We start from the raw sequence: 20,825 nt of genomic DNA on the forward strand, positions 1-20,825 counted from the left end.
TTGCTTATTTTCATGTGATGTGAACCACTTTTACCTTGTGTTAAATTGTGCTTTTCATATAAATTTGCCTTGCCTAAAAGTACCAAGGTTAATTAAATAAATACACCATTAAATATGGAATTAATAATTTCAAAGTTCTGTGGTATGGGGGACTAAAAAGTGCCACGGATTTAAATGCAAACATTTGTTATTAAATGTGTCATTAATTCATTAAAATGGCGATCACGTTCATGTAAAAACATATTCAATTCATTAATTTTTTTTTTGCTATCATTCATTCATGCATTCATTTTCCATGCCGCTTTTCCTCACGAGGGTCGCGGAGGTGCTGGAGCCTATCCCAGCCAACTACGGGCAGTAGGCAGGGGACACCCTGAACTGGTTGCCAGCCAATCGCAGGGCACAAGGAGACATACAACCATTCACGCACACACTCATACCTACGGACAATTTAGAGTGTTCAATCAGCCTACCATGCATGTTTTTGGGATGTGGGAGGAAACCGGAGTTCCCGGAGGAAACCCACGCAGGCACGGGGAGAACATGCAAACTCCACACAGGAAGGCCGAAGCCCGGGATTGAACCCTTGATCTCAGAACTGTGAGGCAGATGTGCTAACCACTAAGCCACCGTGCCGCCCTTTTTTGCTATCATATATTATGTAATTCATTATTATATTATGTAATTCATTATTATTATTGGATAGTCCTGTGTAGTTGCCGTGCTTCAAGAATTTATTTTCTTTTAACTATGCCCATCAAAGATAGTGGCCGGATCCAATAGACAGGTACAGTAGGCTGCAAGAATTTAGGTTATGTCATGCTGGTTTCACAATCAACAGCTATTTGACTAATATAACATTCCACTTTCTTCTCTTTGTAGATGCTCTTCTGAAATATTTTCCTTCTACCTTTGTACATCCCGGGCCATTTTTACAGCGAACTTATCCACATCAGCACCATGTCCAAGCCCACCAAGTCCAGGAAAGAAGTGCACCTTCCAAAACAACTGTCATATGAAAGTGCAATAGATGCTTTTGCATCAGTAAAGAGAAGGTGAGTAAGGTTATAGGTCAAGGTGAAAATGGGGGGGGGGGGGGGGGGGGGGGGCAACCAAATGTGTTGCCTAGGGCACCAAATTGGTCAGGAACGGCCCTGTGTAAATGCCCTAAAATGAACAGCAAGTGACCTGTAAATGCCCTGAAAACCGGACAGAATGACTGTGAATGCTCTGGTTTCGAATGAACGAATGTTCCCAGTCAAAATGGATTGGGCATCGAGCACCGCCAATGCAGACTGAACTGAGTTAACTGAGACACTATTATGGTGGAAGATTTTGGTGGCAACTTGTTGGTTCATTTTTCTTTTTCTTTTAGACATTGACACCTTTTTAAAACAATATCTCAATTCTTGGCAGGAGCATATCGGTAACCTTTTGGGATACAAAGTATCACGATATATCACCATTTTGATATTTTGTCACAACCCTAGGAAAAAAGATACATGAAGTTATATTAATAGAATAAAGAGCAATTTCTTTAAATGTCAGTCTTGCAAAAATCGCCCCCCCCTCAAAAAGGTCAGTCTTCAATTGCATTTTTTTTTTTACTAATTGCGTACATGCTAATGTGTCTCTTGATGTTCCACTAGACCCGTTGACATTTTTGAGTTAATAGCTTCTCCGATTCACAATTCATACCATTTTTAGCCGTCTGTACGATTCCCCAAACCTTATATAGCAAGTAATTGCTTGGCTGTCATTGACGTAAACATAGCAGAAACATTCTTTTGTGTACATTACAAATTCCTGGCGCGTTCTCTGGAGATAGATGTCCCTCGAAGGGCTGAAATGAACATATAAAGATTCCCTGTCAAGCTTGATTTAAAAAAATCTGCTCTCAAAGGGATTTTTGTCTTCGTTAGCTAGCAGTAACAGCAGCACGGCGCTGATCCTGTTTTCTGGATATTCTAAGACCGCACTTGCTCAAATTAGATGAGGACTCATTATCTTGTCTGTTCCTAATGCTCTTCCTGTCTGCAGATGGAGCGGGTGCATTAGAATACAAGGAAACTCAACCGAAATGTTGTTTCCGGGGGAGAGAAAAACAGCACTCAAGGTGCGTAGAAAGTATGTCTGGGGGTAGAAGCGTGAATAATGGTGAGGACATGTGTGACGTCTTCCTAAAGACAGGAAGAATTAGTGTCAGGTTTTTGTTTGAAAAAAAAAAAAAAAAAGTAAAACTGACACCTCTGATGATTAAAAGAACTTTTTTTTTTTTTTTTTTTTTTTTTAATCATCAGATGTCTAAGAAATTCTCGATTTTCATCCATAAGTATTTTGAGTAACCGTCTCACACAATTAGGACATTTATACTAGGTGTTGTCTATCCTTTTAATAGTTAAAGCAGTGGAAATTAATCATGAAGTCCGCCATTTCTGGCCAATCACGGTGCTTGCATAATGACCAATTTGTATGGGAAGGTTTGTCAGGTTATGACTATTTTAACCACGTATGTTACAGATTTATTCATGCTGCTTATTCTCCCGAAAGTTGTAGGGGAGCCTATACCAGCTTATTATGTGCTGTCAGCAGGGTAAACCTCGAACTGGTTACCTCTAATGTTGTCACAGATTACATGAAAAAGTAATTTAATTACTAATTACTGATTACGCCTCAAAAAAGTGATCTAGTCACTTTGCTGATCAGTTTATAATCAAATTAACTAAGTTACTTTAAAAGTAATTTATTGGTTACTTTTTACCAATTTTTCTCCCTTTGCTGCCGCAACATAGTGAAAACAAAAAATGTCATCGTATGTAACTGACTTTCCGATAATTTTATTTATAAGGGAATATCAGAATTTTCACATAAGGCTTATTAATCTTCGAGTTAGCGGGGCTTGAATTAGTCGATGGAGTTGATTACAACCAGTATTGACTCGCGCTAGCTTAGCCACTCCAGAGCCCTGAAACTAACAAATAACTGACAAACTGCATGGAATATGTTGAAATCAAGTCCACCGACTAATAACCCCCCCCCCCCGCTCACTCAAAGATTAAGCCTAATGTAAACAATTCTGAATTTCGGGCTAGGGTTTAGGGTTAACAGCATATCAGTGCCAATGTAAAACCTTGCAAATTGACTGCACAAAAATCAACAACATACAAATGAATTGCACAGTGCAATAAACTTAAATGTGGGGGCGGCGCGAATGCGCGCGCACAACGTGGAAGTACGGTGTACATACAAGCGGTCAATTTGGCAACAAACGTGGCGGCAACTAAGCACTTTACACTTAATCAGATGTACAACACATCCCAAAAATCATAAACGAACACGTCACCTCACTGCATAAATATGCAACACGAATATGATGTGAATAATTCTTGCGGACTTCGTGAGGACGAGCGGGAGCGACGACTACCCGCCGTTGGAACAGCAAATCTACGAAACGGCCGGCAACGTAGTGGCTCCAACCTATCACTGGAACCCTCCAGAATGAAGGAAAAACACTCACGTGTAACAAGAACGGTGAGCAAAAATCCCAGAACCACACAGGGGGGACCTACAGGCCTGAATGACCTACAAAGAGCTGGGACCACAGTAACAAAGGCTACTATCAGTAACACAATGCGCCGCCAGGGACTCAAATCCTGCACTGCCAGACGTGTCCCCCTGCTGAAGAAAGTACACGTCCAGGCCCGTCTGCGGTTCGCTAGAGAGCATTTGGATGATCCAGAAGAGGACTGGGAGAATGTGTTATGGTCAGATGAAACCAAGATGGAACTTTTTGGTAGAAACACAGGTTCACTTGTTTGGAGGAGAAAGAATACTAAATTGCACCATACCCACTGTGAAGCATTGGGGTGGAAACATCCTGCTTTGGGGCTGTTTTTTCTGCAAAGGGACCAGGACAGCTGATCTGTGTAAAGGAAAGAATGAATGGGGCCATGTATCAAGAGATTTTGAGTGAAAATCTCCTTTGATCAGCAAGGGCATTGAAAATGAGTCGTGGCTGGGTCTTTCAGCATGACAATGATCCCAAATACACAGCCAGGGCAACAAAGGAGTGGCTTCGAAAGAAGCATTTCAAGGTCCTGGAGTGGCCAAGCCAGTCTCCAGATCTCAACCGCATAGAAAATCTGTGGAGGGAGTTGAAAGTCAGTGTTGCCCAATGACAGCCCCAAAACATTACTGCTCTAGAGGAGATCCGCATGGAAGAATGGGCCAAAATACCAGCAACAGTGTGTGAAAAGCTTGTGAAGAGTTACAGAAAACGTTTGGCCTCCGTTATTGCCAACAAAGGGTACATAACAAAGTATTGAGATGAACTTTTGTTATTGAACAAATACTTATTTTCCACCAAGATTTGCAAATAAATTATTTAAAAATCAAACTGTGATTTTCTGTTTTTTTTTTTCTCCACATTCCGTCTCTCATGGTTGAGGTTTACCCATGTCGACAATTTCAGGCCTCTCTAATATTCTCAAGTGGGAGAACTTGCACAATTAGTGGTTGACTAAATACTTATTTTCCCCACTGTATCAGATTACAGTAACACGTTACTGACAACACTGGTTACCATTTACCATTTCTTCTCACATTCACATCTATGGACATTTTGGAGTGTTCAATTAACTCATAATGCATCTTTTTGGCACATAGGAGGAAACCGGATACCTGGAGAAAACGCGTACAGACTCAGAGAAAACATGCGAACTTGGATCCACTACTGCATTGTTTTTCAACCTTTTCTGAGTCACGGCTTGTTTTTCCTTTAAAAAAAATCTTGCGGCACACCACAAAACAAAAATGTTCCAAAATGATTTATTGTACAGTATATTTAATTCTAAAATAATTTCTCAATATTTATACTTACTCAGTGTGAAACTTGCCTGTTTAGATGAACACAAAGCCGATATCCTAGCAGAAATCATCGTTAACAGCTCTCAGTCTCTCTCTGTTATTTTTTTAAATTGCAATTAGGTTTGAAAAGCTCAGAATTATCAGACAGGGGGACTTTAGCAATGTCTTTAACCGCATCAGGGCCGAGCATCTCGCTGACAATAGCTTTGCAGGCAGGTTGTATTAAGGTCTCTGCCACAGTGTGGGACTTTTTTTACTTAGCAACACAGGGTTACTGGCTTTGAGGGCTTTCTTATTTACCTGTGTCGTTTTTCTCAAAAAAGTTGCCTGTTTCTCTGTGTTTTTACAAAGGCGAACAAAATAGTCCATCGACTAGTTTTGAAGTGACGGGTATTTCGTCTAGAGATGACGTTTAGGATAGCTGCTCCTATCGCGTTCAAGAACTGCTCGGATTTCTAGCCGTCAGCCATTTTGCTGTCCTCGACAATGTGTTGGAATAAAACATGGGAGGGATTGACGGTCGTCACATAACGATAAAATGGAAAGGACACTTTCATCAATATTGACTCTTGACGAGTCTAATCATATGATAAACAGTAGACGTGCTGTGGTCCACATCAGGGGTGAAAGTGGGCCAGACCGGTCAGGAACGCAGTTCCGGTACAAGATTCAGGGCCAGAACGCTGTTCCGGTATAAGATTCAGGGCCGGAATGCTGTTTCAGTACACGGTGCTTTGATTCTGAAAATATGACGGCAACTGTCAAAATGGTATGTAAAAAAAAAAAAATGCTAAGCTGCCACACATGCATTTCATCTCCAAGAAGAAAACAATCCACCAACATCAGATTTACATACACAAGTGTGAACAGCAAGCATAATAAAGTGCTTGTGTAGTGTAATTCGTTTCCACCAATATTTATTATTTATTTTATTGTATGGATGGCATGGAGGTTTCCCCAGCTGCTGCAGTTATCCGAGTTTGACGATGATGAGTCACATCAATGTGCGAATGCACGCAACAGAGCAAAACGCCTGGACTCATTTATCCGTTCAATTGGCTGACATACTGACATGTGATCAGCAGAGATAGTTAGCTCTGATTGGTTCAAATGTTCATGTTTTCTGGAAGATCAAAAAAAAAAAAAAAAAGGTTGAATTGATGCGACAAAAAAAGGGCAATGCAACATAAAATGGATCAAGTCTTTAGGAGCAACGAAAGAGTTGAGGAGGCTTATTTATCATATTTAGTTTTATTTGCTCTGATGGGGAGGTTCAGAACATCTTAGCTGTCAATGTGCACTTTGGACTTACGTACATTTGTTCATTTATGTTAGGCTACTTATTAATTTCCTTATTATTTAAAAAAGTCAATGTTTGCGCGATCTTCAAAATATATTCCATTTAACTCTGCAAAATATGTCATTTGTACTTATTTTTCTGAATGTATGTTATTTACTAGTATATCTTAATTATTAAAAAAAAAAAAAAAAAGTAAATGTTATACATTAACTTTACATTAATTTTTATTATACATCCTATGTTCTTAAGTAGTTAAAATTGAGATTTGGCATTTAGTATGTGAGGAAATGAGGGAAAATGAAATTTAGGAGATGGTGGTTGGGGTTATTGTTGTTTTTGTTAACTTTTATTTTGCAAATCATTGAAAAAAAATACAATTTTGAATGAAAATCAATGTTTTATAGAAATAACTGTACTAAAACAGTTTTCTTTGCATTTCAGTAGTTTAAGAGATTTGACATCCCTCCCCCCAAATTAAAGAAAAATAAATAAATAAATAAATAAAATTTCTTGCTCCGTGGTGACCTTCATGTCGGGGAGTTCCGGCAAAAAATTCTAGCCACTTTCACCCCTGGTCCACATTGTCGCAGACAGCAAGGTTGCTGATGGCTACAAATCCGAGCAGTTATTGAACGCGACACGAGATATATACTACGCTCATCTGGACACGACTGCAACACTCTATCTAATCCTTCCTTCCTACTGCAACTCGGCCCGTCGAATTGAAAAAAAAAAGAGTGATACAGGATAATTTCTCGCGGCACTTCTGACGATCTCTCACGGCACACTAGTTGAACACTGGTTGAAAAACACTGCACAACTGAATGCTTGTCTAAGAACTACTTGGCGTTGCGCTAACTATTCACCCATTCACGCATATTTATAAAATTAAAGTGGCACCATTATGAGTTTTCATGATTCTGTGTAAGCATAGCGTTCCAGCTTAATAACTGGAAAATGCAAAACAACATAAACAACATTTGTAAAATTTACTCTGTCATGAGTTTCACCACACAACTCAAAATAAGACATACATGCCTGTTGTAACAGGAAACATAAAAAAAAAAATCTTTTCTTCTTCCCATTTGGTAGTAAAGGAAGGTGGCAGAGGCAGAGGGTGCTTGCTCGTAACCCCCACTGCATATGACAACTTGATGTTTATGTAACCATTCATGAAGAAGGATAACTGCAGCCATGCTACTCTCAGAATTGATCCGTCAGTATGGCTGTTGCGAGCTCAACGTAATTGAAATAACATGCGGATGAAATTAGTGAGCTTTGTATAGGAGGATGGTTTACATATTTGAACAAGCATGTGTTGTTATACAGGTTATTATTGGATCATTGACACACGAGTCAGAACCTTACTTGGTAGTATATATCCCAACAGTTTACTCTTATGACTAGGATAAGGGATTTGCGTTACTTCTCTACCACTGTTGCAGCTCCTGATGATGATGATGATAATGATCCACGGATCTGCATCACATTTCAGATTTCATTTTTCTTTTAAACTAAAGAGAAGAGTTGAAAATCAAAGAGTACTTCCATTTAATGGGGAAAAATCTTTATTGAAGCATGGAGGTTCCATTGTATACATTTGCGTGCCACCATGTGTATGTTATTGTAATGCTATTGAAGCTGAATGTGCTTTAGTCCCAGCTGTCACTTAGACAGAACGGTGGTGTAAATGTTCACTTCCTGGCACTAGTAAGAATTTCCCATGCTCTGGCAGACCAAGCCCACCGAGTAGGGTCTCGCGCATGAACTTCCCTCCTCCTCCGCCCTCCTCTTCTTCCTCCTCATGCTGCTGCAGTACTCAGTCCATCAGAGCCTAAGCAGACGCACGATGGACTAGAGCTCATCACACTGTGGACTTTTTGTTTTTTTTGGAGGAGACGTGGGTCTCGGTGTTGAGTCATTTAGTCATCCCTTGTCACTAAACTTAGAGGAAAAATAACTATCGGTCCATTTTTTGACAGAGCTGAGATGCCGGGGATTTCATGTTGCCCTCTTGCGACAGCTGCGCTCACTGGTGAGTTCATTATTACAGCACTTAATAAAATAATTGCTACCAGGCGTCCTTTTCCGACAGCGCTGAGGTCATTTAACCGCATATCAGTGGCGTCTAACAGCATCCACGTTGTCACTCATAGATAACTATATACTGTAGTGTGATTTAGCCCAAGGGAATTAACACATGCATTTTTCTTGTTTCCCATGCAACTGAATGTTGGGGGACTGGTTTGTCACTTGGGTCAAGTTTCTGATTTAGTAGAAAACAGCTGTTTTTTCTTATGACAACAATTAGATCTTAAAACATTTTCATGCATAAGCCTATCAGCATAGCACATGTTCTTTGAAGGAGCACTCATAATGTTTCAGATTTTGAAGGTGTATCATATACTGTAAATGCCCCACTTAGTGTCATCCACAATTCAATTAGTTCCTAAATTTATGATCAGGGTCATTTGTACACCGTAGCGAAAATCGGAGGATCTGTTCCATATGTTAAATACCTCACACTAGTATTTGTAGTTAACTACAACAACCACAAAGTTAACTAGTTAACACTAGTTAACTTTAGAACCTTTATAAAATATTTTCATAACATTTGTGATAATACGTGGACCGACAACTAGTTGAATGACACCTCTTTCATATCTCGAGGGGGTCTGTATCGCTTTCACAGGCACTGATTAACTTTGAGGAAGGTGGCAAGAACCCTGCCACACAAATCGCTTTCACAGGCACTGATTAACTTTGAGGAAGGTGGCAAGAACCCTGCCACACACACACAAAAAAAAAAAAACTATAAATGTGCTGTCTGCTTTACGGCATACATCACTTCCCCCTTTCAGCATTCATTATAAAGATGGAAGTCGTTGCGAACGCTTTCTTGCAAATTCTTCAAAGATGGCAGAGCAACAAAAGAGACAAAAAGTTTTGTCTGAGGAGGAAAAAAAGGCAGGCTACCAGGATATACGGAATAAACATTGGCCCGTCTTTCACTCGCTGGCGTAAAGCCTCCTCTAAACCCCCCCCCCCCCCTCCCAACCGAACCCGTCAGCGCTGACGAGCCACACGGTTGCTAACTGCCATATGCTATTGTTTAGCCACAACTGGATAATATCCTTATTAATATTCATCCTTCACACAGCTGCTGGAAACAGAAATGTTGTGTAATCCATCTGCAGGCGACTGGGAGATTGATTTTTGATTGATGATTTTACAACACTGTAGGGGTGTGCGCTGGTCCTCATGGGAAACGCAGTCTTCCTTAAGGCAAAACACTACCGCTTTTGTCCACTGGCGTCATTAAAATCGACCAACACTGAAAAGTTGAAAAGGGTTGCTTTCATTGCTCCACTTTTTTCTCATTTCCCTCATCACACCTACTTTGATGATAACATTCTATTGTGTCTATGAGCATGTAATTCATTCTTGGAGGAGAGCTTAAATCATGCCACATATGTAGCTATTGGGTTTAAACACCTTTATCATTTGCATTGAAGTGGAAATAATCTTTAACAAATTGAAAAGAAAAACACAAAATTTTATTTTTTCTCATGTGTAAGACTGGAGGATAACATAAATAAAAACCAGTATTTCAAGGAAATGGTCATCCTTAATGCATACTGACACTTTTTTTTAATGCCCGTACTATTTTAGCCAATGAAACGCAAGTAATCCCGATTGCCTACCTTTTATTGAGACGTCTTCTAATACCCTTTGTCCTATGCATTTGTGTACAAGTCTATCAGTGTTTAGGTGTGTGGGTATAACTGAGCTCACAAAATGGATACTCTCGTAAGTGATGTAATTTTTTGTCTAAAACTTATTTTCTCCATTATCAGAGGATTGTGATTTACATACTTAAATACTTTGAGCAACCGTCTTTTACATGAAAGTTATTTCTATTACGTGTTCTCTGTTGATATAAATGGCTATACCTGTGCAAATAAAATCCCCTGGAAAAAGGTGGTTACATTTTGTCTCCCAAATAAGTCTGGGTTCTGGCAACTACACTCAAATTTTCTTCTTTTCTTTTGCACAGAGTCAGATTGCAATTTACAGTTCAAAACCATTATGTGACGAGTTAATCCAGGTAGTTTATTTTAAACATCGTTGGATGGTGCAGTTACAGTCGAGTTACGTTAGTGAATGCATTACAGTGGCACGTTAACACTTTGCTGGAGAAAAAGTGTGTTTATACCGTCGCTGTGCCAAACTTTATGATGTCTGACTCACTCGGGTGTCTCTGCACACATTACTTGCATTGTAAAATCAGAAATATTATGTTTTCCAAAAAGAATTGGTTGGTTTGAAGCTCAGCTCCAACCTTCCTTTTTGGAGTTTTCATGTTCTCCACCTTGCTATCGGAGGGTTTCTCCAGATACTCCTGTATGCTACCACATTCTCACAGATACAGTTTGGGATTTATTATTGGCTCTAAACTGCCCATCAGTTTGAGTGTTCATGCCAGCCATTCACTGCCAGCCCCTCCCAGTTCAAATGGATTGGACATCTATCTTTGTCAATGGCATTGGAACACAATCATTCACTGCCACTCCTCCCCTTTCAATTTGGATGGACGTCTATCACAGCCAATAACTGCCAATGAGTTAAATGTAAGCTGTAAGATGATGCAAGTTGTGGGGATTTCCTTCAGTTCTTTCCAAGTAGGTCATGAAGTATACAGTACAGTCATCCCTCGTTTTTCACGGTTAATGGGGACCAGAACCCACCGCGATAGGTGAAAAACCGCAAAGTAGTGCCCCCCCCCCCACAAAAAGGCGTTCTTTTCCAATAGTGCTGAGGTCATTAAACCACATATCAGTGGCGTCTAACAGCATACACGTTGTCACCAATAGTGTAAGCCTATATCGTGTGATTTAACACAAGGGAATTAACACATGCATTTTTCTGGTTTCCCATGCAACTGCATGTTGGGTCAATTTTTTGTTTTTTTGTTTTTCACTTTTTTTCCCCAAAGTATAATTAAAAAAATAACAAAAAAACTTTCATGCATATTATATATATATATATATATATATATGTATGTATGTATGCATATATATAAGGGCTGCCAAACGATTAAAATTTTTAATCGAGTTAATTACAGCTTAAAAATTAATTAATCGTAATCAATCGCAAGTCAAACCATCTATAAAATATGCCATATTTTTCTGTAAATTATAGTTGGAATGGAAAGATAAGACATAAGACGGATATATACAGTCAACATACGGTACATAAGTACTGTATTTGTTTATTATAACAATAAATCAACAAGATGGCATTAACATTATTAACATTGTGTTAAAGCGATCCATGGATAGAAAGACTTGTAGCTCTTAAAAGATAAATGTTACTACAAGTTATAGAAATTCTATATTAAAACCCCTCTTAGTGTTTTCGTTTTAATAAAATTAAAATAAGATTTGTAAAATTTTCAATCAAAGAATAAACTAGTAGCCCGCCATTGTTGATGTCCATAATTACACAATGCTCATGGGTGCTGAAACCCATGAAATCAGTCACACCCAAGCGCCAGCAGAGGGCGAAAAAATTCCAAAAAACACAAGTAACAAGTGGACATTACACTGTGCTGTCATTTTAACCTGTTTGAGTGGGGCATGTGTGTTAATTGCGTCAAATATTTTAACGTGATTAATTTAAAAAATTAATTACCGCCCGTTAACGCGATCATTTTGACAGCCCGAATATATATAAATGTATATACATACAGTATATATATATATATTTATATTTATATTAATAAATGGGTTAAAGCACTTCAAATGTAATAATTATGATAAGTTTTAAACATCTTTCTGTCCCACCGAATTGTTTTTAAATAACAATAAAGCAGAAAAATGCTTGTCTTTATGAAATGCTTCATTGAGTGAGTCCACTTAAATCCATTCAAGCTGCTCACTTGCATACAATGAGTTGCCAAAGCAACTTTTTAACAAGTTAAATGATGAGTGGCGCATTTGGCACTTTGAAATTCACTTCTCTGGCAAGCTCAAACATTAAACATCTGTCAGTCATCGTTAACTTTAATATGCAACTCCAGTGCACTGCCACCAACAAAGAGCAGGGAGAGTGAGATTACGCAATCGGCTCGGGACAGCTTATCTGTATTTTTTTTTTTTTTTTTTATAATTGAAAAAAAATCCGCAATGGACTGAAGGGGCGTGAAGTTTGAAGCACGAAGTAGCTTGGGATCACTGTATACAAGCCAAACAACTGCATCTGTCTTCTTGCGTCAACTTGCTTCGTTTGTGCACATTAAGATGACTTGTGATGCTCATTTGAATAATGTTATAAAAAAAAAAGAGTAGTGTGCAGAAGCTCATGAAGTAAATAATTACTACTCAACATCATGCCCCCCCGTGACCTCGATGCCATCTGGTCTGTGCACCTTCACTCTGGATTGTTCACAAGTGAATCTGGATGTACTTAAAACTGTTAGTGTGTGCTAAAGGCTGCTCCGCTGTGACCTCACCTGTGTTAGAAGCTACAAGCTATCCCATGCTGCGATGCACCAGATAGTTACACCAACCTCGCCCCCAGAGGTTATTGTAGTGGCAAGCATTTAATCTCCGCAAATTCCTAACGGAGATGGGGGGTTACAGGTGGTTTCAGTTTGGATGGGAATAAAGGGAGGGCGGCATCTGGCTTCAATCAGCTAGTGTTAGAGCGAAGTCACAGGGCAAAAGCTTGTAAGGCGCTTGTAACAACTGTGGTTTCAATGATGCTTTTTATGATTAAAAAAAAAAAAAATGTTCAAATTCAGATGTAGTCATGCTGTTTTCGAAGATACTTACCGTACGGTGAAATTATGTCCGCATTATTCAGAAATGTTGATGGAAAAACTAAGCAAGCTAAATGCAGGCTCGGGCTAAAGTTTGTCATAACATTATCCTTACATGAATATTGGATACTGCTTAATTTGTTTAGATTGACAAGGAGCTCAAGCCTTTCCCAGCTGATTTTAGGTGAAATGCCCACACTGGTCACCATTCACCTTTCACTTTCATATTGACACAGTCACAGAGTAAGAAATTGAGAACTAAACTCAATTGTAAAGGTCCTTGTCCAGTGTAGCCTCAGTAGGACACTTATTCGTCCTCGCTTTTGGAGTTACCCCGGAACGCAACAAACGCCAGCATGTTCGTGAGTGCTCGCTGCAATGAGAGCAGCCACAGATAGGAAATGTTAAACACATAGGAAAGTGCGATTTTACCTCAACATCTGATATGCTATCAACTTGTAGGCGCCATTGCCACAGAAGAGTTATCAATGTGACTGATAACCGGAAGGAGAATGTAGCTATGTTTTATGTGTTAGCGGTTAGCCACTTACGACGTTAAACTCAGCTGTACTTACTCGTGTTGGAGTCTTTTGCTTTTAGCAAATATTATAATTAAAGTAAAATAGCATAATGTATATAGCGGAAAACACAGACAAGACTGAAAAAGCAGTTTCTGATCTTGCTCCCGTCTTTTAAATAAACTGCTGTATTTTAAGCCAAAAAAACTGTTGTGTTTGATAGAACAATATGTCTATATGCTGCTATAGCAGTTTCATGATGCATTAAGCCACTGAACTATTTTTAATTTGTCCGTCTTACCCTGAAGACCCCCGTTTACAGACACCGCGCAATCGCTTTTGTTTCAAGTAATTATATTCATTATTTGAAATTGTCATTTTGTGTCAATGTCATTTTTAGCTTGGAATCAATAATTAATGTCTAACATTTAGTTAAAAAAAAAAGACTTTAAAAAATTATTCACTCGCATATTTTAAACTTTAAAACAAATTACGTCACAATGAAAACAATAGTGTCTGTAAATAAGTAACAGATATCTACCTCATGACTATCGCTTAGTTGTATTTTTTTTTTTTTGTTACTGTCAAATTTTCCCCGATATTTTAGATGATAAATAATCGATCCAAACAAAGGGGGGGGGGGGGGGGGGCGTTTAAAAGGGTAAATATATGAAAAAGAAAGTCTCGACCACTCCTTGATGTCTGCGATATCTGCATCGCGACCCTTGTTGTTTTACCATGTTTCACCCATAAAGTCCCCCCAAAATTCAGCTGTGGCCATTCACAGCTGTGTCTTGACACTTGGTGATACATGCTATATGGAGTTTTTGGATCAAAACAAGGGAAGTATACAATAATATCTCGTGAAAATCATGGCGTCTTTAATTATGCTCTCCCATGCTCTCACCTACAGCTAGGGTTTCACTGTTTTTTTTTTTAAATGCCCTCCTGTTCAAATTTTTTATTCCCACAGAACATTGAGATTTTAAGCTTTTCAATGATGTATCACGAGTGCATATAGGACAATTTTGAAATTTGGCCAAATTGGGGGTCTCAGAGTGGAACTTTAAGTCACCTGAGTGTTTTCCGCCTTATATTTAAAGAAAAAAAAAAAAAAAACTTTGTCAAAAATTCAAACGCCAAATCGGTGTGTATTTGTGTTTTCAACAACTTTTTCCCTAACTACTTGTTGTTTATATAAAATCTCTATGAAGAGATGCAAATTCAGTTTGTTGTCAGTTTAAAGCCATACATTTTCAAGAGGGGTGTATTGATAAAATAAAATTTATGTGAACAAGTAATTTTTGCCCCCAGCACCCACCCCCCCAATTTTGTCCTTTACACTCTGCCTACATGGTATATCATGGATAAGCCTTGCAATGAACAGAATACCTTAAAATCACCGTTATCACGTAGTGGAAAATTGTATTGACGTGGGTGGGTGTGCTTGAGGGTAATGTTGCGATTTTTCTTTCATAACTAAATAACACAAAATGTCATTTTTGGTGATGTGGAAATGGCCAACTTAAAATACTATATACTGCTACATCATGGGTACGAGTTTGATGCCCCCAAAAATGAAATTTACTTATTTAGTTTTCTCATTTGAGCACAGTAAAGTGGGACGGCACTTGTTAGGTTGATTTCAATTCACTATTATTTCATCTCCTGCCTTCATTCCTGTAATTCTCTTGGGAAATTCAGCAGAGACCTTTCGCTTACATCCTTGATGCACAAACAAATCTGAACTACAATTTTTTTTTTCTCTTGCTAACACCATCACTATTCCAAACTAAACACCTAACAGATTGAAACCCGCATAACAGACAAGGCATCAACTATACTTTGTAAGCAACACCTTTTGTTCTGAAAAGCGCATCTATCTTGATGGTGACACTTAGCGTGCAAGTTTTCACAGGATGCACACTAAACTCATCTCAATTTTTTTTTCCGGATTGCGCAAATGCCTTTAATAATTCACAAATAAAGTCAATATCTATTGATGATTTGCCATGTGACACCAAATGGGTGCTTCAACATTGTCTGCTGCTAACTATTCAATATTCTGACCCTGTTAATGGCCTATAAAAGTGACTGATGAGTGTGTGCTTTTAAAGGGAAACCTCAGACTTAAAGACTTGTAGACTCTAATAAGCCACAATTTTTGTCTTTGACTAACATAACACATAAAATATTATATATATATATATATATATATATATATATATATATATATATATATATATTGCTGTTGATAAAATCTATAATATTTAGTACATGTTTTGACGTACGGAAGGCGCCATGTTTTAAGCGTGCTATAGACGCTTATGGTGATGACGTAGATTGTCACTGTCACTCGACGAATACTACTGGGTTACTACGTACATACGCTCATCGGTTAAAAGCGGCAAGTACTTACTATTTGTGTTTTTATTGCGTGTTTTATTACCTTTTCATTGCTTCAAAATACATTTTGCATGTGTTTCCCTCTCACACTTTTAAGCATTCGGTTTTCTTGTGATAGCTTTAAAGCAGATTGCTGATCTGTTAACCACATTAGTCACGTAGCATATTTAAACCACACTTATTTGATATTACTACATTTCAGTATTTTCTTAAGGCATCTTTAGTATGTTCATTTCGGCGTACATTTCGCCGGTGTAGCACATTTTGGCAGAACACCTTTTTTTTTTTTTTTTTTTTGCTACTCTCGTCTCGTCTCATTCCGTCTTTCCTGTTCATTTTGCTTTTGCTGCTCGTTTTGTGAAATATCGACAGTGCTGTTATGCTCATGAATGTTCCTCTTGGGTTCAAATTGAAAGGGTTGAACAGATGACATGTTTATGTCGCTAGTCATACTCTAGAAGCCTAGCAGCGTAACCATGTTACGTCACCGCCCTACAACGTCAACAACAATGGCGGCCTACTAGTTAAATAAATTTTACAAATTGTATAAAAACGTAAACATCAAGAGGGGTTTAAATATCAAATTATTTTAACACTTAATAATGTTTATCTTTTAAGAAATACAAGTCTTTCTACTTGTGGATCCCTTTAAGCAGTTGTCAGTTTAGAACTCATTTCTTTAGGTCATGTAGCTGTGGTAAATGGCCAAAATAATAAAATGTCATTGTACAGTTGGGCAAAGAAGTATTTAGTCAACCACCAATTGTGCAAGCTCTCCTACTTGAAAAGATTAGAGAGGCTTGTAATTGTCAACATGGGTAAACCTCAACCATGAGAGACAATGTGGGAAAAAAAACAGAAAATCACACTGTTTGATTTTTAAAGAATTTATTTCCAAATTAGAGTGGAAAATAAGTATTTGGTCACCTACAAACAAGCAAGATTACTGGCTGTGAAAGAGGTCTAACTTCTTCTAATGAGGTCTAACGAGGCTCCACTCGTTACCTGCATTAATGGCACCTGTTTGAACTCATTATCGGTATAAAAGACGCCTGTCCACAATGTCAGTCAGTCACACTCCAAACTCAACTATGGCCAAGCCCAAAGAGCTGTCGAAGGACACCAGAGACAAAATTGTAGACCTGCACCAGGCTGGGAAGACTGAATCTGCAATAGGGAAAACGCTTGGTGTAAAGAAATCAACTGTGGGAGCAATTATTAGAAAATGGAAGACACACAAGACCACTGATAATCTCCCTCGATCTGGGGCTCCATGCAAGATCTCACCCCATGGCGTCAAAATGATAACAAGATTAGTGAGAAAAAATCCCATAACCACACGGGGGGACCTAGTGAATGACCTACAGAGAGCTGGGACCACAGTAACAAAGGCTACTATCAGTAACACATTGCACCACCAGGGACTCAAGTCCTGCACTGCCAGACGTGTCCGCCCTGCTGAAGCCAGTACATGTCCAGTCCCGTCTGCGGGTCGCTCGAGAGCATTTGGATGATCCAGAAGAGTACTGGGAAAATGTGTTATGGTCAGATGAAACCAAAATAGATTTGGTAGAAACACAGGTTCTCGTGTTTGGAGGAGAAAGAATACTGAATTGCATCCGAAGAGCACCATACCCACTGTGAGGCATGTGGGTGGAAACATCATGCTTTGGGGCTGTTTTTCTGCAAAGGGACCAGGACGACTGATCTGTGTAAAGGAAAGAATGAATGGGACCATGTATTGAGAGATTTTGAGTGAAAATCTCCTTCCCTCAGCAAGGGCATTGAAGATGAGACGTGGCTGGGTCTTTCAGCATGACAATGATCCCAAACACACAGCCAGGGCAACAAAGGAGTGGCTTCGTAAGAAGCATTTCAAGGTCCTGGAGTGGCCTAGCCAGTCTCCAGATCTCAACCCCATAGGAAATCTGTGGAGGGAATTGAAAGTCCGTGTTGCCCAACGACAGCCCCAAAACATCACTGCTCTAGAGGAGACCTGCATGGATGAATGGGCCAAAATACCAGCAACAGTGTGTGAAAAGCTTGTGAAGAGTTACAGAAAACGTTTGGCCTCCGTTATTGCCAACAAAGGGTACATAACAAAGTATTGAGATGAACTTTTGGTATTGACCAAATACTTATTTTCCACCATGTTTTGCAAATACATTCTTTAACAATCATTCCTTTCATTTTCCATGCCGCTTTTCCTCACGAGGGTCGCGGAGGTGCTATAGCCTGTGAATTTCTGTTTTTTTTTTTTCCTCCACATTCTGTCTCTCATGGTTGAGGTTTACCCATGTTGACAATTACAGGCCTCTCTAATATTTTCAAGTGGGAGAACTTGCACAATTAGTGGTTGACTAAATATTTATTTGCCCCACTGTACAGTATATGCTTCGATTCATTAGTATTTAGAGGATGGAGGCATGAATACAAGGAAACAAGCCTGTTAATCATGGGTGGGAAACCTTTTTCCTATTAGGGTAAAAGAATGAGCGAATCAGATGCAAAATCAAATGTTTAAACGCACTGTGGTCACAGCAACCGATACGGAGGAACTGAAACTAGTTAGTGGTTTCACTTCAGTTGTTGTAAATGGCATCTGTCAGAAATTTGTTACAAGAACACATCAAGAAATCCTATAGGCACAGAGATGAAGGTGCTCGTGGCACCCATCCATTCATCTTCAAGCAGTAATACAGTCTGACTGCTTGCTATGTAAAATATGTTCTGTGTCATTTCACCAGGTTTAGAAATTTCTCAAAAAGAGGCATTGGAACTAAAATGCACTTTTGGAACAGACCAGTCAAAATCCATTAGAGGTTGAGCTTGTGAAATTTGCTGGCATTTAAGTTAAGTTGTAAGGTACATTCCATTTGTTGGTCAAATCATCGTGAGTACATGTCCCTTTCTTATGTGTTGAAGTCTGTCAAGAATTGCTGACTGGGACATTTAGTTTGAACTCCTAGTTCTTAGACTCTTGAGTTTGGAAATTCCACTGTAATGTGTAAAAGATTGTCAAACCTTGACAGTGACCATTAGACATGATTTATTGTTGTTGGACTGGGTTTAGTTAAACACATTTTAACACTCCCTTTTTTTAGATAGAAAAATACGTAGCAGAAACCACAATCAACTGTCATGTTAAAAGTTTGACTATTTATGATTTGTGTCAATCACAGATAAATTATGCCAGCATATGGCAATGATATGATCACTCGGTGTGAAGCCATGTGTCAGGATTTTGAAGCACGATAAGCGTAAGACGAGAAACTTGTGCATCCTGCATACATTTATGTAGTAAGGAAGATGCTGAAACGGATTAATATCTCTCAGATTTGCCTGAACAATTGTCAGACCTCAGCTGGGACACATTGTAGGTCTGTATTGTCTGCCCACACAAAGAAAACTGTATGTAGTACTAAAGGCAGTCTGGGCACCGCGTATGGTATCCCATTCATATAGTACTGATGTGTTCTAAGTTTTAACCTCTGCGTTGTTACCTCATCTTTGACCTTAAAAAAAAAAAAAAAAAAAAAAAAACTGAAATGAAATGTTGGTTTTGTTCCTAGGGGGCGCTACACACATTTACGCATGTTTTGATTTCTAATAATAATAAAACCGAGGAACCACAATAGGTTACCTAAAAAAAAAAAAAAACAACATTGTCACACTAGTTCGCACCAAACAACCGAACTCTGGTCAGCTCAAAAATCGTGGGTCTTGATCTGCTTGAAGCGCAGCCTGCTTCGCTTTTGAATGCAAGCGGAGCAGGGTGCGCTTATGCTACATTACGTGCAGCTGCTGTGACGCTCCACGCTTCCTCCCGTCCCAAGAGAGATACAGTGGGGCAAATAAGTATTAGTCAACCACCAATTGTGCAAGTTCTCCTACTTGAAAAGATTAGATAGGCCTGCAATTGTCAACATGGGTAAACCTCAACCATGAGAGACAGAATGTGAAAAAAACAGATAATCACATTGTTTGATTCTTAAAGAATTTATTCCAAATTAGAGTGGAAAATAAGTATTTGGTCACCTACAAACAAGCAAGATTTCTGTCAAAGAGGTCTAACTTCTTCTAACGAGGTCTAACGAGGCTCCGCTCGTTACCTGTATTAATGGCACCTTTTTTAAACTCATTTTCGGTATAAAAGACACCTGTCCACAAGCTCGGTCAGTCACACTCCAAACTCCACTATGGCCAAGACCAAAGAGCTGTCGAAGGACACCAGAGACAAAATTGTAGACCTGCACCAGGCTGGGAAGACTGAATCTGCAATAGGTAAAACGCTTGGTGTAAAGAAATCAACCGTGGGAGCAATTATTAGAAAATGGAAGACATACAAGACCACTGATAATCTCCCTCGATCTGGGGCTCCATGCAAGATCTCACCCCGTGGCGTCAAAATGATAACAAGAACGGTGAGTAAAAATCCCATAACGACACGGGGGGACCTAGTGAATGACCTACAGAGAGTGGGACCACAGTAACAAAGGCTACTATCAGTAACACAATGCACCGCCAGGGACTCAAATCCTGCACTGCCAGACGTGTCCGCCCTGCTGAAGCCAGTACATGTCCAGTCCCGTCTGCGGTTCGCGAGAGAGCATTTGGATGATCCAGAAGAGGACTGGACTGGGAAAATGTGTTATGGTCAGATGAAACCATAATAGAACTTTTTGGGAGAAACACAGGTTCTCGTATTTGGAGGAGAAAGAATACTGAATTGCATCCGAAGAACACCATACCCACTGTGAAGCATGGGGGTGGAAACATCATGCTTTGGGGCTGTTTTTCTGCAAAGGGACCAGGACGACGAATCTGTGTAAAGGAAAGAATGAATGGGGCCATGTATCGAGAGATTTTGAGTGAAATCTCCTTCCATCAGCGAGGGCATTGAAGATGAGAC

General features: G+C 39.2%; 1 protein-coding gene across 2 annotated transcripts in view; it reads left to right on the forward strand.

Moving 5' to 3' along the window:
- Positions 1-661: 661 nt before the first annotated feature.
- Positions 662-20,825, forward strand: part of itga1 (integrin, alpha 1) — a 102,591-nt gene continuing 82,427 nt past the window's right edge. Inside the window, exons 1-3 of one of the 2 annotated variants that reach the window (XM_057818432.1) lie at positions 662-787; positions 883-1,055; positions 2,041-2,116. Coding sequence is in view for 1 of the 2 variants with exons in the window: in XM_057818431.1 (XP_057674414.1) it covers positions 8,156-8,201 (46 nt within the window). In the remaining variant the exon portion in view is untranslated. Of the gene's footprint in view, positions 788-882; positions 1,056-2,040; positions 2,117-7,967; positions 8,202-20,825 lie in introns of those variants that run through there. The other variant, XM_057818431.1, reaches the window with a different exon arrangement.

Source organism: Corythoichthys intestinalis, chromosome 17, assembly GCF_030265065.1.
Source record: "Corythoichthys intestinalis isolate RoL2023-P3 chromosome 17, ASM3026506v1, whole genome shotgun sequence".
Taxonomy (NCBI): Eukaryota; Metazoa; Chordata; class Actinopteri; order Syngnathiformes; family Syngnathidae; genus Corythoichthys; species Corythoichthys intestinalis.